The sequence below is a fragment of the Marmota flaviventris genome, chromosome 3 (assembly GCF_047511675.1).
Source record: "Marmota flaviventris isolate mMarFla1 chromosome 3, mMarFla1.hap1, whole genome shotgun sequence".
Taxonomy (NCBI): Eukaryota; Metazoa; Chordata; class Mammalia; order Rodentia; family Sciuridae; genus Marmota; species Marmota flaviventris.
This window is the reverse complement of record NC_092500.1, coordinates 88,532,213-88,548,485: the sequence shown is the minus strand read 5'-3', so window position 1 is coordinate 88,548,485 and position 16,273 is coordinate 88,532,213. Positions and strand designations below refer to the sequence as shown.

General features: G+C 37.7%; 1 protein-coding gene across 1 annotated transcript in view; it reads right to left on the bottom strand.

The window, feature by feature from the left end:
- Positions 1-314: 314 nt before the first annotated feature.
- St8sia1 (ST8 alpha-N-acetyl-neuraminide alpha-2,8-sialyltransferase 1) overlaps positions 315-16,273 on the bottom strand; it is a 127,474-nt gene continuing 111,515 nt past the window's right edge. Inside the window, exon 5 of the mRNA XM_027934171.2 lies at positions 315-927. Coding sequence (XP_027789972.1) covers positions 441-927 — 487 coding nt within the window. The 3' untranslated portion in view covers positions 315-440. The remainder of the gene's footprint in view (positions 928-16,273) is intronic.

Sequence of the window (16,273 nt, the reverse complement as noted above, 5' to 3'; positions counted from 1 at the left end):
AACCTACAGTCCTAATGCTAGTCTTAATAAGACAGGTCTTTTAAAATTATTATGAGCCAGCAACACTTTTGCCCTGGCATCTCCTTTATTCCTCCTTGATTAGTTCCGTAGCCTCGACAACTAGCATTCATCTTATTTTTGAATTGCATCTTCTAGATATGAACCACGTATATGTGCTTTACCAATGTCATTTCATCGGCATTTTATGAGTTGTAAATTCACCATGTGCTGTAGAACATTTCACAGGATGTTTCATTTCTTCTTTGTCCTCCAAGCTGTCATTAAAAGTAGAGTTTTGCTTGGGTTTTTGTTGTTCTTCTCTTCTTTTTCCAAGTGGCCCATGCAAATCCATGAAAAACTTGACCATTCTCCTTTGGAGTCACATAGAAAACCTAACAAAAAGACCCTGGCTCAGTCCTCTCTCTCTCCTTCCACCGTCCCTAGGAAGTGGGCTGGAGCGAGGGCTCCTCACATGGGTCCAGCTGCATTCGCAGTGCACCGATTTTATGAAGATACCAGAGTTGAAGAAATTCCTCAGGCATGGCATGGAAGCCAGAGAAGGGCAAGACGTTGTCATAGTAGTGGTGGCTGATGGGCTGCTCATGCATATTCACAGAGAAGGGCCAGAAGCCATAGATGGCCACCTCTTCACAGAGACCCAGGGCTGCACTCACCAGGAAGAGTCCTGTGGACAGGCGCTTGGCATGGATTCCCCTACTTTTCCAGAACTTTCCAATGCTACGAAGAAAGTTGGGGTTGGCAAAAAGCACTGTTTGATTGGCACCAACATCTGACAGTGTATAATAAACCCGGAGAGATGGCTCTGTTCCCGTCTTCATAGAAAAGGCAGGCATGTAGATGTAACTGTGGTTATAGATTTTCATGTTGTCCACAAATGTCTTTCTGGACCATAGCAGGTTCTGAAACCTATTAGAGAGAAGAGGCTCAATTAAACCTCAAGAAAAAGAAACATTAAAATCCACTCTTCTGTCTTCTGATGGCTCAAATCATCTCAGCAAAACACATGAAAAATACTTCACTTGTATTTAAAATCCCTCCTTGAACTTACCAATTATCTCTTACAAGAAGCCTGGCTTTCTCCCACCCAATGCCTTAAATTCAACTTAACATTCCCCAGTGGAGTTCTTCTGAACTAAAATGCTTTGTACATTTTGCTCTTTTTCAAAATGTATTTACCTGGAATGTAAAAGGATTTAATTCTCATGAATTCCTAAAATTTGTTGGTTGGGGGTCTGATGAAAGCTACATGCATGGTCTAATATCAGAATAGGAGTGGTTTCCTCATCGCAAATCAAAAGAATCTCTTCCAAGACACTTCTTCCCATTCAAACTCCATGATTCTATAAGCATTTAGTTAATCAATGTTATAACTAGGGTCTCACAACTTTGGATATAGTTCACACAAGGGCAGCTGCCCATCTTTAGTGCAGGTTATATAATATTATCCACGTATAATAGTACATGGAAAAAGAAGGACTTCTAAAATGGTGCAGAGTTGCCCATATTGCTTGCTCCAAAGAACTCGACTTTGCTGTGCTCTTTCAGTTTTGATTACATAAAGAGGCCCTCAATTTCAAATGTATTCAACTAAAATTGAAGGTATACTTCCTATGAGTCAGTGCGGAAATGAAAAATTAATGAACCAATTTTGGGTCTCAGGAAATTCAACTCCCGCTGTGATAACAAAAATATTAATGAACACAATATGATACTCCAAATGTAGTGGTTGATATTTGTATAAATTAGAACAGAGATGGGAAAAATATTCTGCCTGTAAGACAGAGCTGGGTCCAAGTTAGCTACAGAAAGGGGCAGCGCTGGAAGACACCTCCTCAGGAAAACAATAGAAAGAGTGGCAGCTAATCCAGAAAGGAGGGTGTGGTCATGGGCAGGTATACTGCAACAATGACAGAGGTCACTGTCCCTGGACTTTGGGAGATAGGGATGGTGGGGACAGTGGTTGAAGACATGAAGGCAAGACATGCTGCAAAAACCCTTATATGTCTCTCCAATTTGTCTAGATATCACTCTGTGGCGATGGGGAACCTTCCCAGCAGTGGCTACTTACTACAGTTGTCATACTGCATCAAAAAAAAAATATAATGTATAGAAGATGATCTTGGCAAGGAAGAGATTGGCAGCTTGGAGATGGGGCAAGAAGCTGCCAATGTAGCTCAAGAAGAGAAGGAAAGAAAAAGGAAAAGAAAAAAAGACAATCCAGGAGACTAGGTCTTGCAACTTTGGATTTCTTCACAAATCCAAACTGCTCATCACCAGTTACATGCAGGTGAAGCAACAGCATCTATGACAAGAACTGAGCCACAACTCGCAGGGGGAAGTCCCTGACATGCTGAGAGGCTCATTATAAATATGTGAAATTAAAACTCTGAATATACAAATCCATAGGATTTTATGTAGTAATCAGTGTTATTTATTCTGCCTGCCAAGAAACAAAGGTGTGTTTCTCAAGCCCAGAAGGAAGGAAGATCTCTCTGTTTTTTTTTTTTTTTTTTTTTTTCATGTCCTTGATCTAGCAGCTGCCTTTGGTAATTTTCCCTGTGCACAGACAAATAAAGAAGTAGTAACAGGGTCTTTCAGAAGTACCACTTTACCCTAGCAGAACCATGGAAGCACAGTCAACCATGTTCTGTAGCTGAGTCAACCCCGCTAACAAGGCAATGGATTCTTGCTTCCCAACTTTGACATGGGATCTGCTCAGCAATTCTTTTATTTCTTCCATATCCACCCATATCTTCTGCTCTCTTCCTTAAAACATTAATGCTTTCCAACCATGTAGATAACCTCCTACTTCACTGAAGAATGGTTCTCAAGCTCTAGTTAGAATAACCTAGTGAGTTCACTAAAATCAACTTCCTGAGTTCTGATAAGAATGATCCAAGGGTGGAATTTTTATCCAGTAGTCTCCGGTGATTCTGATAGAGATGTCTATGAAATAAACTTATTTAGAAGATCAAAACATTAATGTGAGATGCCTAGCTTTTTGCATCTGTCCCTCAATATCTCTTTCTTTAAATCTTCTAATTTTATCTCTGCTACCATCCTAAAAGGAAGAAACACTCTCTCTTCCCCTTTGTATCTTGGGACAATTTTTTTTTTTTTCACACTTCCTAAAGAACTCATGTTCTAAAGTAGGTTCCCCTCTTTGAACATTTAACTGTTCCACCTCTACTAAACCATTTTCCCCTGTCTTCTAAACATGTTTAGAACTCCCCCCTGAGAGCTTTATTGAAATATATTTTACAATTTTAAAATGTGTACATTTAGGGTGTGCAATGTGATGCTTACCACACCAAGTTAGAACTTACTAAGAGAAAGCTCTTGATATGCCCACACAGTTCCCTGAGCTACATTTTGATTCTCTCATGTCACCATCAACATTCAAGAACAGTTAGTATACTTCTATTGCCTTTCATTCTTACAATAGTATTCTCCCTCCTTATTACTGTCCAATTACTCCCATTCCCCAGGGCTTTGCTGGCTGATGGAATTGATAACTTTTATCTCTGCAGTGGACTACACATTAGTAGAGAATTACTGAGGGGATTCAATAAAATCATGACAATTGATTTTGTTTCCTATGGTATAAGCTGACTGGTTATTCTTGAAAGGGATGGTCCTTCGTCTTAGAAAAATGAGCTCCATCTTTAATTTACTATATTCTCAATTTTATGGACATTGTCAAAAAACCAGTTTATTCATTGTATTTCAGTGTTTTTATCTGCCCCATTCTTCAACAAATGACTTTAAGGACTCAATTCTATAATTATTTATGGCCTACCCCATGTAATTAATATTTTTCCTGGTCAAGAGTTTAATAGAATTGGTTATGAATTTTACTAAATTATAATAAAATTCCTCTGGAGTGTAAAAGACTGACACTCAGCTGTCTCCATGTCCTTCCCCTGTGCCCCAGCTATACCTGTGTGCACACCTGTGCATAGATTCCGTTCTGTTCATTCATTCATTTCCCTGGTGAAGTTCTGCCTATAAATCAACACTCAACTTCATCTTTTCCTTTTTAAGGCATCTTTCTTTCTTATACTTTAAGCATTTGTAAATTCTTTAGAAGAACTAATCATATATATCCTTTAAGACTATGAACTCATTGAGACAAAGGACATGTCTCATTCATCTTTTAATTTTTATATTCTAGCTCAGATGACTTGTGTGCTGAATAAATGGAAAGTAATTGAATAATAATTGAAAAGAATAAAAATGAAATTTAATTGGCTTATGAATTATTAAAATAGAAATTATTAATATATAATGAATATATGGGCATGAAGGAAAAACCCATCCAAAGAGTAGAGTGAAAACACAGAAATACAGCATATCTTAAAAATGAATTTAAGATGATATAATGGGGATAAAATCAACGATTTTAAAAATTATTCGATAAAAGGTATTAACACAGCTAGTATCCGTTTGGAATTTTGAGGCGGAATAGATTCAAGCTTCACAAGAAAATCACAAAATAGTTTCAAGATATGTAAGAGAAATATTTTAATCTACAATATAAGAAAACAACTGCAGATTTAGACATTTGCAAAATATCTTTCAACAAAGGAAAATATTGACAAAATTGATATGTTAAGGTGTGAAATTTCATTACCATGAAAAATAAAATAGCTAAAATAAAAATAAGTTAGTCTGAAAAATATTTATAGCAAATTTGATAAACAGAAGGCTTATATTTCAAATACTATAGTCTAAATATATTGATATTGACATATTGATATGAAAAAAAATTTTTAAAGGATCTTTTAATTGCAACATATTTCAATTTTACTCTGTGGATAGCATTGGAGGACTCAGACTTCTATTCTGGAGCTACTAATCTGAAACAAGTCATTTCCCATTTCTTTTTTAAAGAGAGGGAGAGAGAGAGAGAGAGAGAGAGAGAGAGAGAGAGAGAGAGAGAGAGAGAATTTTAATATTTATTTTTTTAGTTATCGGCGGACACAAAATCTTTGTTTGTATGTGGTGCTGAGGATCGAACCCGGGCCGCACACATGCCAGGCGAGCGCGCTACCCCTTGAGCCACATCCCCAGCCCTTGATATGAAAATTTAAAAAACAAACAAGCTAAGAGTCTCAATTAGCAAAAATATTAAATCATTTTGGTTATGAATTGCTAATTAGGATGTAAAATTGAACAGAATAGAGAAATGATGAGGGTTCATTTCTCCCTTCCTACAATAAATCTCCGCAACTAAGAGAAAAGATGTTTTTGAAAATATGTACTCATAAAAAAGAAAAGAAAGCAAACCCTCAGTGGATCTCAATCTGGGTTACCTCTGAAAAACAAAGTCTACCTTAAGAAAACAGATCATGAACTAACTAGCCAAGTTCTGCTCTGAAAGGTGGCAGTGCCCAATGCCTGGAGCAGGAGATATCAGGAAAGGTGGGTGTCTTGGAACAACTGGCCAGGGTATTGTTCAGATTATGGGGTAGCTGGGACATCCAGATGGGTAAAACCCTAAAATCTTTCATTGGTCAATTATCACTGTATGTGTGGGAGAGGGTGTCAGTCTTCGGGCAGGGACACTGGGTGCATGCCGAGATATGGATCAGCCAAGGGTTAACTGGGAACTCTCAACTCACACAATATCCACAGACAGGCTGAGACTCCCAAGTGGAAGAATGACACTCCACCAAGAGAAAAGACTTACAGATAACAACATTTAGGAGCCACCCAAGAGAAAGCAACCTTGCCACTTTCTCAACTCAAAGTAAAGTTTACCTTTCAGCAAGTGCAGGGTCTGCATAGAGCTTCTAGATCTAAAGAACCAGGATCAGAAGACAATGAAGGATAGCCTCTGACCCAAGAGTCCGACAACAAATTGGAAAAACAAACGCAAAGAAAACCAAGATCATTCAATAGGCAGAAAAAAAAAAAAAAAAAACCTCTTAAAAATCTATAATTAGTTTGTTTAGAAATATTAATTGCCATTGCATTCGGACTAGGATGCTATAAAAAGAAAAAGAACATTTAGGTAATAAGAAAGAGCTGCTGTCAATTAAAAAAAATAGAGCAACAGATGAATTCCGGTAAAGAAAAGCTTCAGGAAAACAGCTACACAGTAGGCCTAGAAAGCCATCCATCAGATTCTGGTGAGCAAAAAGGACAGCTCCAGGATGGATGTCTCAACAACAACAAAAAGTGCCCCTGACAGACTAATGTGTTTGGCAATCAAAAAGAAGAGCTGCGGCTCCAAAGGGAGACAAACCATGAATTACTGCTGCATGAAGAGGCTTTATTAGATCTGGGGGAAAATTAAAAGTTGAACAGGAATGTAAGATACTTGTAATAAGCTTTCTGTCTCAGATGGGAACTACACCTAAGACACTAAAACCTTACCACTGAGAAACTGATTTGATTGTGATATGACTGGAATGGGAGGCCAGGAAACCACAGTGTGTAGGAGGAGGGGTGCTCTGTGGACTTGTTAAGGGAGCTCCGGCTTTATTTTTCCACAAGAAGCCAACAGACATGTTGGAAACATAAAAATTATAATTAAGCATGCTGCTTTCTCATAAAAATGTTTAAAAGGGCCTTTTGACAAGCTGAAAGGAATTGATTTATAGATTGCTGCTTTTCATTTTAAACTTTTTTGTACTATTTGAGTTTTTACAACTATGTACTGTGTTATTTTTATAAAAATACATTTTAGAATCATGAAAAAGATAAACATTCTGTGTTCAATCAATTGCACAAGGCCACCAAGAAAATACAATGGTTGAGAAATTTTCTGTACTTTAAGTTTAAACAAAAATGTATATATGTAGACAGAGAGAGCAAAATCTGGTAAATGCAACAGATAGAAAGTCACAAATCCATAATCATAGTGAGTCTTAATTTTAAAATAATGCATATCTTTACAATGAAATAGAAAATTTCTGAAAGTGACTGTACTTCATATTACAAAAGAGAAATCAACATATTAAAACAATCATTACACAGCTACATTGTCATAAAAATGTAATAAAATGAGAAGACAACATAAAGATACACACACTGAAACAACATTTTTAAAAAGCATTTCACCTGTGTAACTATACATATACCAATAAAAACATTAAAAATTTTTCAAATATATTTATAAAGGAAAGTCTGTTAGTAACTACCTATCTAGTGTATACAACAAAACTAACCAAAAAATGATCTGTTGGAGCCAATAGAGAGTTACACAAGATCTTTTTAGCTTTCCTACATAGCAGAATTAATATTTTTGAAAAGTATAATAAAACAAAGATTTTATTTATACTAGCAACACAGCCCCAAAAACACATTGAAATAAATTTGTAAATAAATATTTAATATTTATTGAAAGACATCTCCCCATAACATTTGCAGGTTTAATGTAATCTCAACCAAAACTCCAAAATTTGATAAGATGATAGGATGATTCTAAACTTCACATGGGAGGTATAAATGGGTATGCATACTCAAGACAATATTGGACAAAAGAATAAGAAGGAGGACTTAACTCTTCAATATCAAAATTATACAAGTATCATAATAAAAATGCTAATCAAATTATAGGTAGAGATTCACAAATCCACAATCATAGTGAGTTTTTGTGCGAGAACAGTAAATATACACGAAAATAGGACAAAGAGTTTCTAAATGGATCTTTGCACATCTGAGAATCTCCTACATGATAAGTGACATTTCAAACCAGTTCAGAAGAAACTGAATATTTCAAATTGTACTGGGACCACTAGTTAATTAATAAGAACTAAGATAAATTTATTTCTCATACTGTTCAAAAAGTTCCAGATGGAATAATGATACTTTATAAAAGAAGAATAAACAAATGAGAAATATCTGTAAGATCTTGGGATACAAAAACCATTGCAAAATAATGCATGGGATGCAAAAAAAATGCATAGAGCAAAGGATTTGATAAAAATGACTGCTTTGGAATTAAAGATTTCTATAAGGCAAATGTTATATAGATAAAACTCATTGTGTCCCATTTTCCTGTACATAGGACACCTATAGAATTAAACTGAGTAATTGAGTAATGTTATAAGTGTCCTATAAAGTTTTGTAGGTTTTTATAAGTGTCCTATGTATACATAGGACGATGAGACATTAAAATTTAATGTTACTCAGAAGGCTGAGGGAGGAGAAGCTCAAGTTCACCGCCAGCCTGGCCAACTTAATAAGACTCTGTCTCCAAAGAAAAAATAGAAAGGGGCTGGGGATATAGTTCTGTTGTAGTGTATCCCTGGGTTCAATCCCCAATACCAAGAAAGAAAGAAAAAGAGAGAAAGTGGTGGGGTGGGGAGGGGGCGTGAGTGAGCAGACTGGAAGAAAATGTTTACAACATATACAACAAAAGATTAGTACCAAGAATATAAACAACAAGAATTAATTACAAATATGCCAATAACAAATATAACAAAGAATCAGTATCCAGAATAAAAACAATAAAAATTGATAACATATAAATAGCATAATAGAAAAATGGACAGTGATATAGAACTGTTGAGCTTGAGGTTAGACAGTTCAAAGGAACAATACCCTTATTAAAATATGCATAACCTCGCTAGCATTAAAGTTGAACTTGCTAGCCTTTAATAGTAACTAGTAAAATCATAGCAAAGTAATTTTTTCACACATCTGATTGGTAAAAATTATAATACCTTATAATAAGATGGCTAGGAAGAGTGTGAGAAAAAGTTAGTTTGAGTATCTCATATTTTAAATGCTTGAGACCGGAAGTGTTTTAGATTTTGGAATATCTGCATATACACAATAAGCTATCTTGGGGATTAAACTCAAACCTAAACAAAAAATTCATTTATGTTTCACCTACATCTTATACACATAGCCTGAAGTAATTTTACACAGAATTTTTAGTGTGTCTGCATTTTGACTGTGACCCACCACATGAGGTCAGGTATGGAATTTTCCACATACAGTGTCAGGTTGGTGCTCAAAAAATATTTCAGATTTTGGAGCATTTTAAATTTCTGATTTTCATAGTAGGTATGCTCAACTGTACTTTTATGCTTCAAATGACCATATGAATTGTTACAGTTTGAAAAGATGATTCAGCATTTCTAATATGCACACTTACTTCCACCAGCTCGAGGAGTATTCTGGGCCCTCTTAGACCATAGCTGCAGTGGCCTCTGAGTGCCTAGGCACCTAAGCCTAGTGAAACAAATCCTGGGAAAACAACTTCCTATGCACCCCTGTGTGGATAGTATGTTCCCATTATATCTTAAACAAATTTTCACTTTTACATCCTTAAACCTGCCATGTGTGTGGTCTTGTTGATTTCTGAGATGCCTTCAAGGCATCTTTCATATTGTCTTTGTACAAAGTACAAAGCTTTATTACTCTTTATTACCCTTCTACATCTTCCTTAGCCCCAATATTACCTGTGTTTTTCTGGCCAAACTAAGTTTTTCAAATAGTTCCTCTCTGTTTTCTGCTCCCAATTCTCACAGTAAACCTACCTAAAGTTGGGCCACCCTGAAATTTCCACCATCAGATTAATTAGTCCATCACCTTTGAATTTGGCCTCACAGAAAGTATCAAGATATGGACCAAGAAATTGTAGACAAGTTCTTTGCCAGAATGTAACACAAATGGACTCTAATCCAATTTCCAATAGAGTTCTCATTCCCATCTGAAACCTCATGAGCACATTCTTTACTGTCTGCATTCCTATCAGCATTCTGGTCTTCTGAGCTCCCACCAGAATCATCAACTAAGATCTGCATACAACATTCAAATGATTTTACAGCATGCATCTCCAAACTTTTTCAAATTACTCCTGCAAACCAGTTCTAAAGGCTTATAAACTACATTATCAGATATAATCACAGGAATGACTCCACTCACTGTACCAATTTCTGTATGGCTCAGTATTTTGTGGTTGTAACCAAAATACCTAATAAGGACAACTTACGGGAGGAGAACTATATTTGGCTCACAGTTTCAAAAGTTCAATCAATGGTTGGCTGATTCCATTGCCACGGCTCAAGGTGAGGCAGAAATCATGGTGGAAGGGTGTGAAAGAGGAAAGCTGTCTCAGCTCATGGCAGCCAGGTAGCAGGGGATGAGGGGCAGGGAGGAGCCAGGGACAAGACAGAGTTCCCAAGCGCACACCTGCAGTGACCTATTTTCTCTAGTCATTCCTCACCTGCATACAGTTACTTCCCAGTAGTACATTCAAATGGTTAATCCACTAAATAGATGACTCTACCAATGAGATAACATCTCTCATAGTCTAATCATTTCACCTCTGAATAATTTTTCATTAACACATGAGTTTTGGGGGAACATCAAAGATCCAAATCATAACAGATCCCAATATCCCCTTCAAGGACATGCCTCAAATTATCTTTTTTTCATTTGGTCCCACCTCCTAAAGGTTTTCCCTCTCCCTAAAGCACAGAGGGCTGAGGCCCAAACCTTTAATACATGGGCCTTTGGGGGACACTCCAAATCTGAACTGCAGCAGTATCTATGATGTTTTCTTAAATATACAGAAAATTAGAAACTATCTAAATGTCTATCAATAAGATACCATAAGATCCATGCTATGGATACATGGTAGTTTTTGTTTGTTTTGTACCAGGGATGAATGCAGGGATGCTTAACCACTGAGCTACATCCCCAGCCCTTTTAAAAAAAAAAAAAATATTTGATCTAGAAATAAGGTCTCACTGAGTTTCTTAGATCCTCACTAAATTGCTGAAGCTGACTTTGAACTCACGATTCTCCTCCCTCTGCCTCCGCAGCTGTTGGGATTATGGGTGTGTGCCACCATGTCCAGCCATGGAAGTTCTTTTAATGACACAGCTCTATTTTTATTGAAATGGAATTATTTCCAAAACAAATGCTACCTAGAAAAATGAAGTTGAGAATTATTACTCCATTTTATATAGTTGTTTATCATATATAAATGTATATTATATGAGATAAAGATAGATATTTTCTATGGCTACAAGTATGGATGTAAATGCATGGGAAAATGTTGAAAGGATACATTAAGCTGAAAATAATGGCTAACTCAGGGGAGAGGAGTGGTAGGGCGGGAAGACTGGGGAGGTAAAAAAAAAACTCAAGTTTTGTAATACTTTCATTTGTTTGAAGATTAATAAATTTATATGTGTTGTCTGTATTATTAAATATTTCCTTCTAACAGTTTGGGCTCCTTAGTGATCACACAAATGCAATATAAAACAACTGGGTTTCTAGTTTACTTTTTTCTGTGCAATAATAAATTAGGGTTATAGTGTACTTCTAAATTTTTTAGACATTATATAACTTTGATTTTGCAGTTTAAAACAGTTTTTTAAAAGATCAAGTTAAGGGCTGACTCAGAGGTAGAGCGCTCGCCAGCATATGTGAGGCACTGGGTTCTATCCTCAGCACCACATTAAAAAATATATATATATTGTGATCACCTATAACTAAAAAATAAGTATTTAAAAAAGAAAGACCAAGTTAATTTATCTCCAGAGTTTATTTCATTTTAAACATCCATTTGTTTTACATAAAATATTTGTCCTAATCTTTTTCACTCTTACCAACTTTAATATGAACATTTTCATTATTATTTACTTCCTGTTGAAACGCTTCAGCTACTTTTCCAGTGAGCTAACTCATTTCCTCACATTATTTGCTTGCTTTTCTGACGTCTTTAGACCATTCGCCATTTTGAGGCTACTCACTGTCATTTTCCTGTCTCTTTGAGCAGCTGCTTGTTTACCCAGCTGTTGCTTCCTTTCCTTCTGTCAATAAGGGTTAATTCTGTGTTGATCCACAATACTTTCCTCCTTTGTACCTTCTCATCCTCTGAGTGTATTTCTTCTACAGGAAAATATTTTATCAGATTGCAAAGAATACTCCTTACCAAGCTGTGCCACTAACAGATAAAGCACAGTAAATATGCCCTAAGAATGCAAACTTTAAAAATATTTGCAGACTATGGGCTGGGTTGTGGCTCAGTGGTAGAGCACCCGTCTTGCAAGTGAGAGGTCCTGGGTTTGATCCACAGCACCACATAAAAAATAAATAAAATAAAAAATACTGTGTCCAACTACAACTAAATAAATATTAAAAATGTTGCTAAGAGGGAAGAAATTTAGGACAGACCTTTCACATACGAATATGTCTGAAATGAATTTGGAGGGATGAGGAGAAGTTAGCTACACCAGCAGACTTGATGGAGAAGAGCATTCTCAGCCAAGGGAGCAGTGCTGGCCAAGGTGAGAGAGGGTGGCATCCAGGGAAATGGAAACAACTGAACATGAGTCTTGGGAGTGGCTAGAGATGAGGCTAGCTTGAAGCATTGGACATGATAAAAGAAAGTTCTGTAGCCTTCTTTTATCAAAGAAGAGATTTTACTTACAAGGAAAAATGGAAACTAATTAATACATTGTTAGTCCAGAGAAATGGCAAGGGTCTTACCACAGCTGCAAGAGGAGAGGAAGAAGCTGACTTTGGTGACTGTGTGGAGCAGGGCTGATCTTCAACTGGGGAGCAATGGTAAGGTGCCTGGGACCGGCAGGGCCAGGTCTGATTTAGTGCCTCTCCTGTTCAAGTTGTTAAATATTCTCATTCCTAGAAGTGACCGTGGCTGCAGTTTGGAGGATAGGGAAAATTGTATTTGTGGTGACTCCTTTCATAATGTTGTGTAACACAAAGAAGAAGGTGGTTTGAAGAGAAGACTATTATTTAATTTTGAATATGCAGAGTCATGGAACATGAGCCACCCAGAAGAAAAGTGGGTTACAAGACTGAGAAATCACAGCATTGAAACAGTGGGCAACAGAGGTAGAGCATTAGCAAAAGACAGATGAAATGAGAGACCAGAGGGAAGCAGGAGTGCATGTAACAGAAGGAGAAAGGGTTTCAGGAGAGGTTCATTGCTAATGGCTACAGAGAGATCAAGTGAAATAAAGACCGAAAATGCTCTGTACAGATTTAGCAGCATGAACATTATTAACATAGAGCTATTTCAGTAGAAATCAATCTAGATCATTAATTGAACACTCAATGGTCTCTAGGTGCCAAACAAGTTAAGAAAATATGTGAAGGGGCCAGACATAAGACAAGAGGGAGCTGATCTAGAAATGGAATGTGCATTTCCTATGTAAAGGATCTCAAATTTAAAAGAAGCAAAAGAATGGAAAATAAATCTGCTAACTGTCTGGGTCTGATCTGTTGGATACAAGTTTGATGTCAACAGTCAAAGTTTATTCAAAATTCCAGGTGACAATTAAGACCACAGAACCACAGGTCCTTTTGAAGGGAGGGAGGGAAACGCAGCAGATATAGTAGACATGGTCTCTCATTTATTCATTACATTATTAGCAATCTGGGATAAAAATGGAAAAACATAAAATTACAGAAATAATCCGCAAACTCTATTATAAGATTTGTGAAGAGCGCATTATCCCTTCTCTTCTGTTGAGAAAACTGAGAAGCAGATGGTTAAGTTCTACAATGAAGTCGCATACCAGGAATGTAGTAGACCTTGGCTCCACTCTGCCCCAGAGTCCATGCTTTCAGCTACGTTGTACAGCTTTTCCCTGAGTGAAAGATGTGTCCCTCCTGTCCTCAATTCGTTCCTTCACCTATAGTCTGGGTTCTCTTCTTTTCACCTTTTCGAGAACCAGCCCACATTATCCTCTTCATTGCCTCTACCCTCGACTACTTCCCTTCATTGACCCTTGTCCCTCATGGGAACATTACAGGTGGAACATTCTCAGTAACAGGGCAGTCAAAATACTTTTAAGAAAAGAGACTTCTAATGTTAGAGTTTTAAGTTCTTTGCTTGATGGTTTTTCAGTGCTTCCTCTCCCTCACCTCAAAATATCTATACAGTCTACTAGATATACATAATGCCTTTGGGAATGGTATCAGAAGAATTAAGGGCAGGAATCTTTCAAATAAACAAACACCATATAAATGTAAGTTTATGGGAATTCCCAGAATATTGGAGAAAGCATTGAATATATGGGCAGATATGGGGTAGGAATTCCAAATCTATCTGAAAGAACCTCAAGATTCAGGGTGATCTCTACTCACATCTGAATTGATTCTGATGACTTCCTAATCTCTGCCTCCAGTCTTGCTCCAGAAAGCTCCGAAATCATACATTAAAATAGCTGAAGGCCTAAGACTGTGAATTCCAAAGCACCAACACCTACATGTAAGTCCCATCTCTTATTAACATTGTGAATTTGGTCAGGTTTCTTAAGTTGTATGTACTTCAATTTCTTCATCCATACAATAGGGATATGGTTGTATCTAGCTCATAGAGATTCATTATCATATGAATTGATACCTTTGAAGTCTCTTGAACAGTACTGTCCCATAGTAAGCACTCAATAAATATTAGCACTTATTATTACTACAGCCAATACACCACTGTTGGGACCTTTTACCTCCCTTGGGACCGCGGCCATTATTGGGTGTTGGCTGAGGTGGCCTCATGGGTTCTTCCAGAGCATTTCCGTATATGTGACCTGGCTGGATTGGTGTTCACAGGCTTTTAGCCCGCGCGGGCTTTTGACCTTAGTCCCGCCTAATGGTTTAATCTGAAATCTGCCTAGGCCCCTAAGTGATAGTGGCATAACTGCTCCTTATTTGTTCTTGCTACTGTCTCTTCTTAGTCCCTCCTATCACTATATAACCTTGTCCCTGACACAATAAAGTTGAGATTATTGCACCTTCATGGTTGACTCATCTCCCGAATAGGTGTGATTGTGGGCCAGGTTGGATGGTGGATTGGTCGAGACACTTAAACCTCTCGCTCAGCCCCAGAGACACTAGCTGGTCTAGTGCGCTTCACTACCTCTGTCGGAGGGCAGTTCCGACAGCTGGTGCCTCTACAGGCTGGTCTTCCACGTACCCTTGTCGTGGGGGGCGACACACCACTGGTCATTTCCATTTGGATTCATTCATACACAAATTATTTTCTGAGAACACATTAGGTGCTAGGCCCTGCTCTGTGCACTAAGGGATGTAGCAATGGACAATACAGACCAAGTCTTTACCTTCATGGATCATTTATTGGAGTGAGAAAAGACAGCCAACAAACAATATGTGGGGAAGGCAGTGGGGTAAGAGAAGAGACTGAGGGTGTTGTAATTTTATTTAGGATGAAACTTTAGCAGAGGTTTGAATAAAGCAAGGAGGGCAGTCCTGTGGAGATCTGTGGGAAGCATCTCAAATGCAACATTCTCTTTCCAAAACCTAGTGCAATAACCATATTCCTTATGCAAATATTCTGTACAACCATCTCCAGTGACTTGAATAAAGTCTTCCCTTTTCTGCAGATTCTGTGTCCACTTGGGCCACTCTTATGGTTTGGATCTGGAATGTTCCCCAAAAGTTCATGTTTTGAAAGGTTGGTCCCCAATGCAGTAAGGTTCAGAGGTTGGGCTTTTAAGCGATGATTGGAATCATGGGGCTCTGACCTCATCAGTGTATCAGTCCACTGAATGCATTGATAGCTCAATGGATTCCTGGAAGGTGGGATCTAACTGGAGGAAATAGGCCACTGGGGGCTTGTCCTGGAAGATTTTATCTTCCCTGTCTGGCCCTGCTTCCCTGCTTCCTGGCTTCCATGAACTTCAGCTTTCCTCCACCACTGCCTTCCACCATGATGTTTCTGCCTTTAAGCTAGCTGACCATGAACTGACACCTCTGAAACCATAAACCCAAAATAAACTTTAACTTCTCTAATTTGTTCTTGTCCAATATTTTGGTCATAAGCAACAAAAAGTGGGCTAACACAGTTACTAATTTCCACTTTTGTGATCTTTTGAGCTTATCTTTCTATCATTCTCCAATTATTACTTAGAGATTACATGATGGGAAATGGCCCTTCTTGAGGTCAAAACATTTGCCTCCTGTTGGTAATAAGAGAATAAAGAGGAGGATCCAGTTAAGGACTCTATGGCCCCAGGGAAACAGAACTAGTGGGTGAAAGAAGTTTGGTTCCACAAATGACAATGTGGAGCAGAACCCTTCCCAATCCCTTTACACCCTCAAATAGCATGTGGGTGAGAAGAATATTTTATTGTATTCAGCCAGAGAGGTGTGGGGTGATTTGCTACAGCAGTTAGTCCACTCTAAGTGATGCATAACCTCAGTGCCACAGTTTCAATTTCAGGTTTCAATCTATTCTCCTTGGTATCATTGCAACAGAATCCAAATGGATCTCTCTTCTCAGTATTCCCCAAGAAAA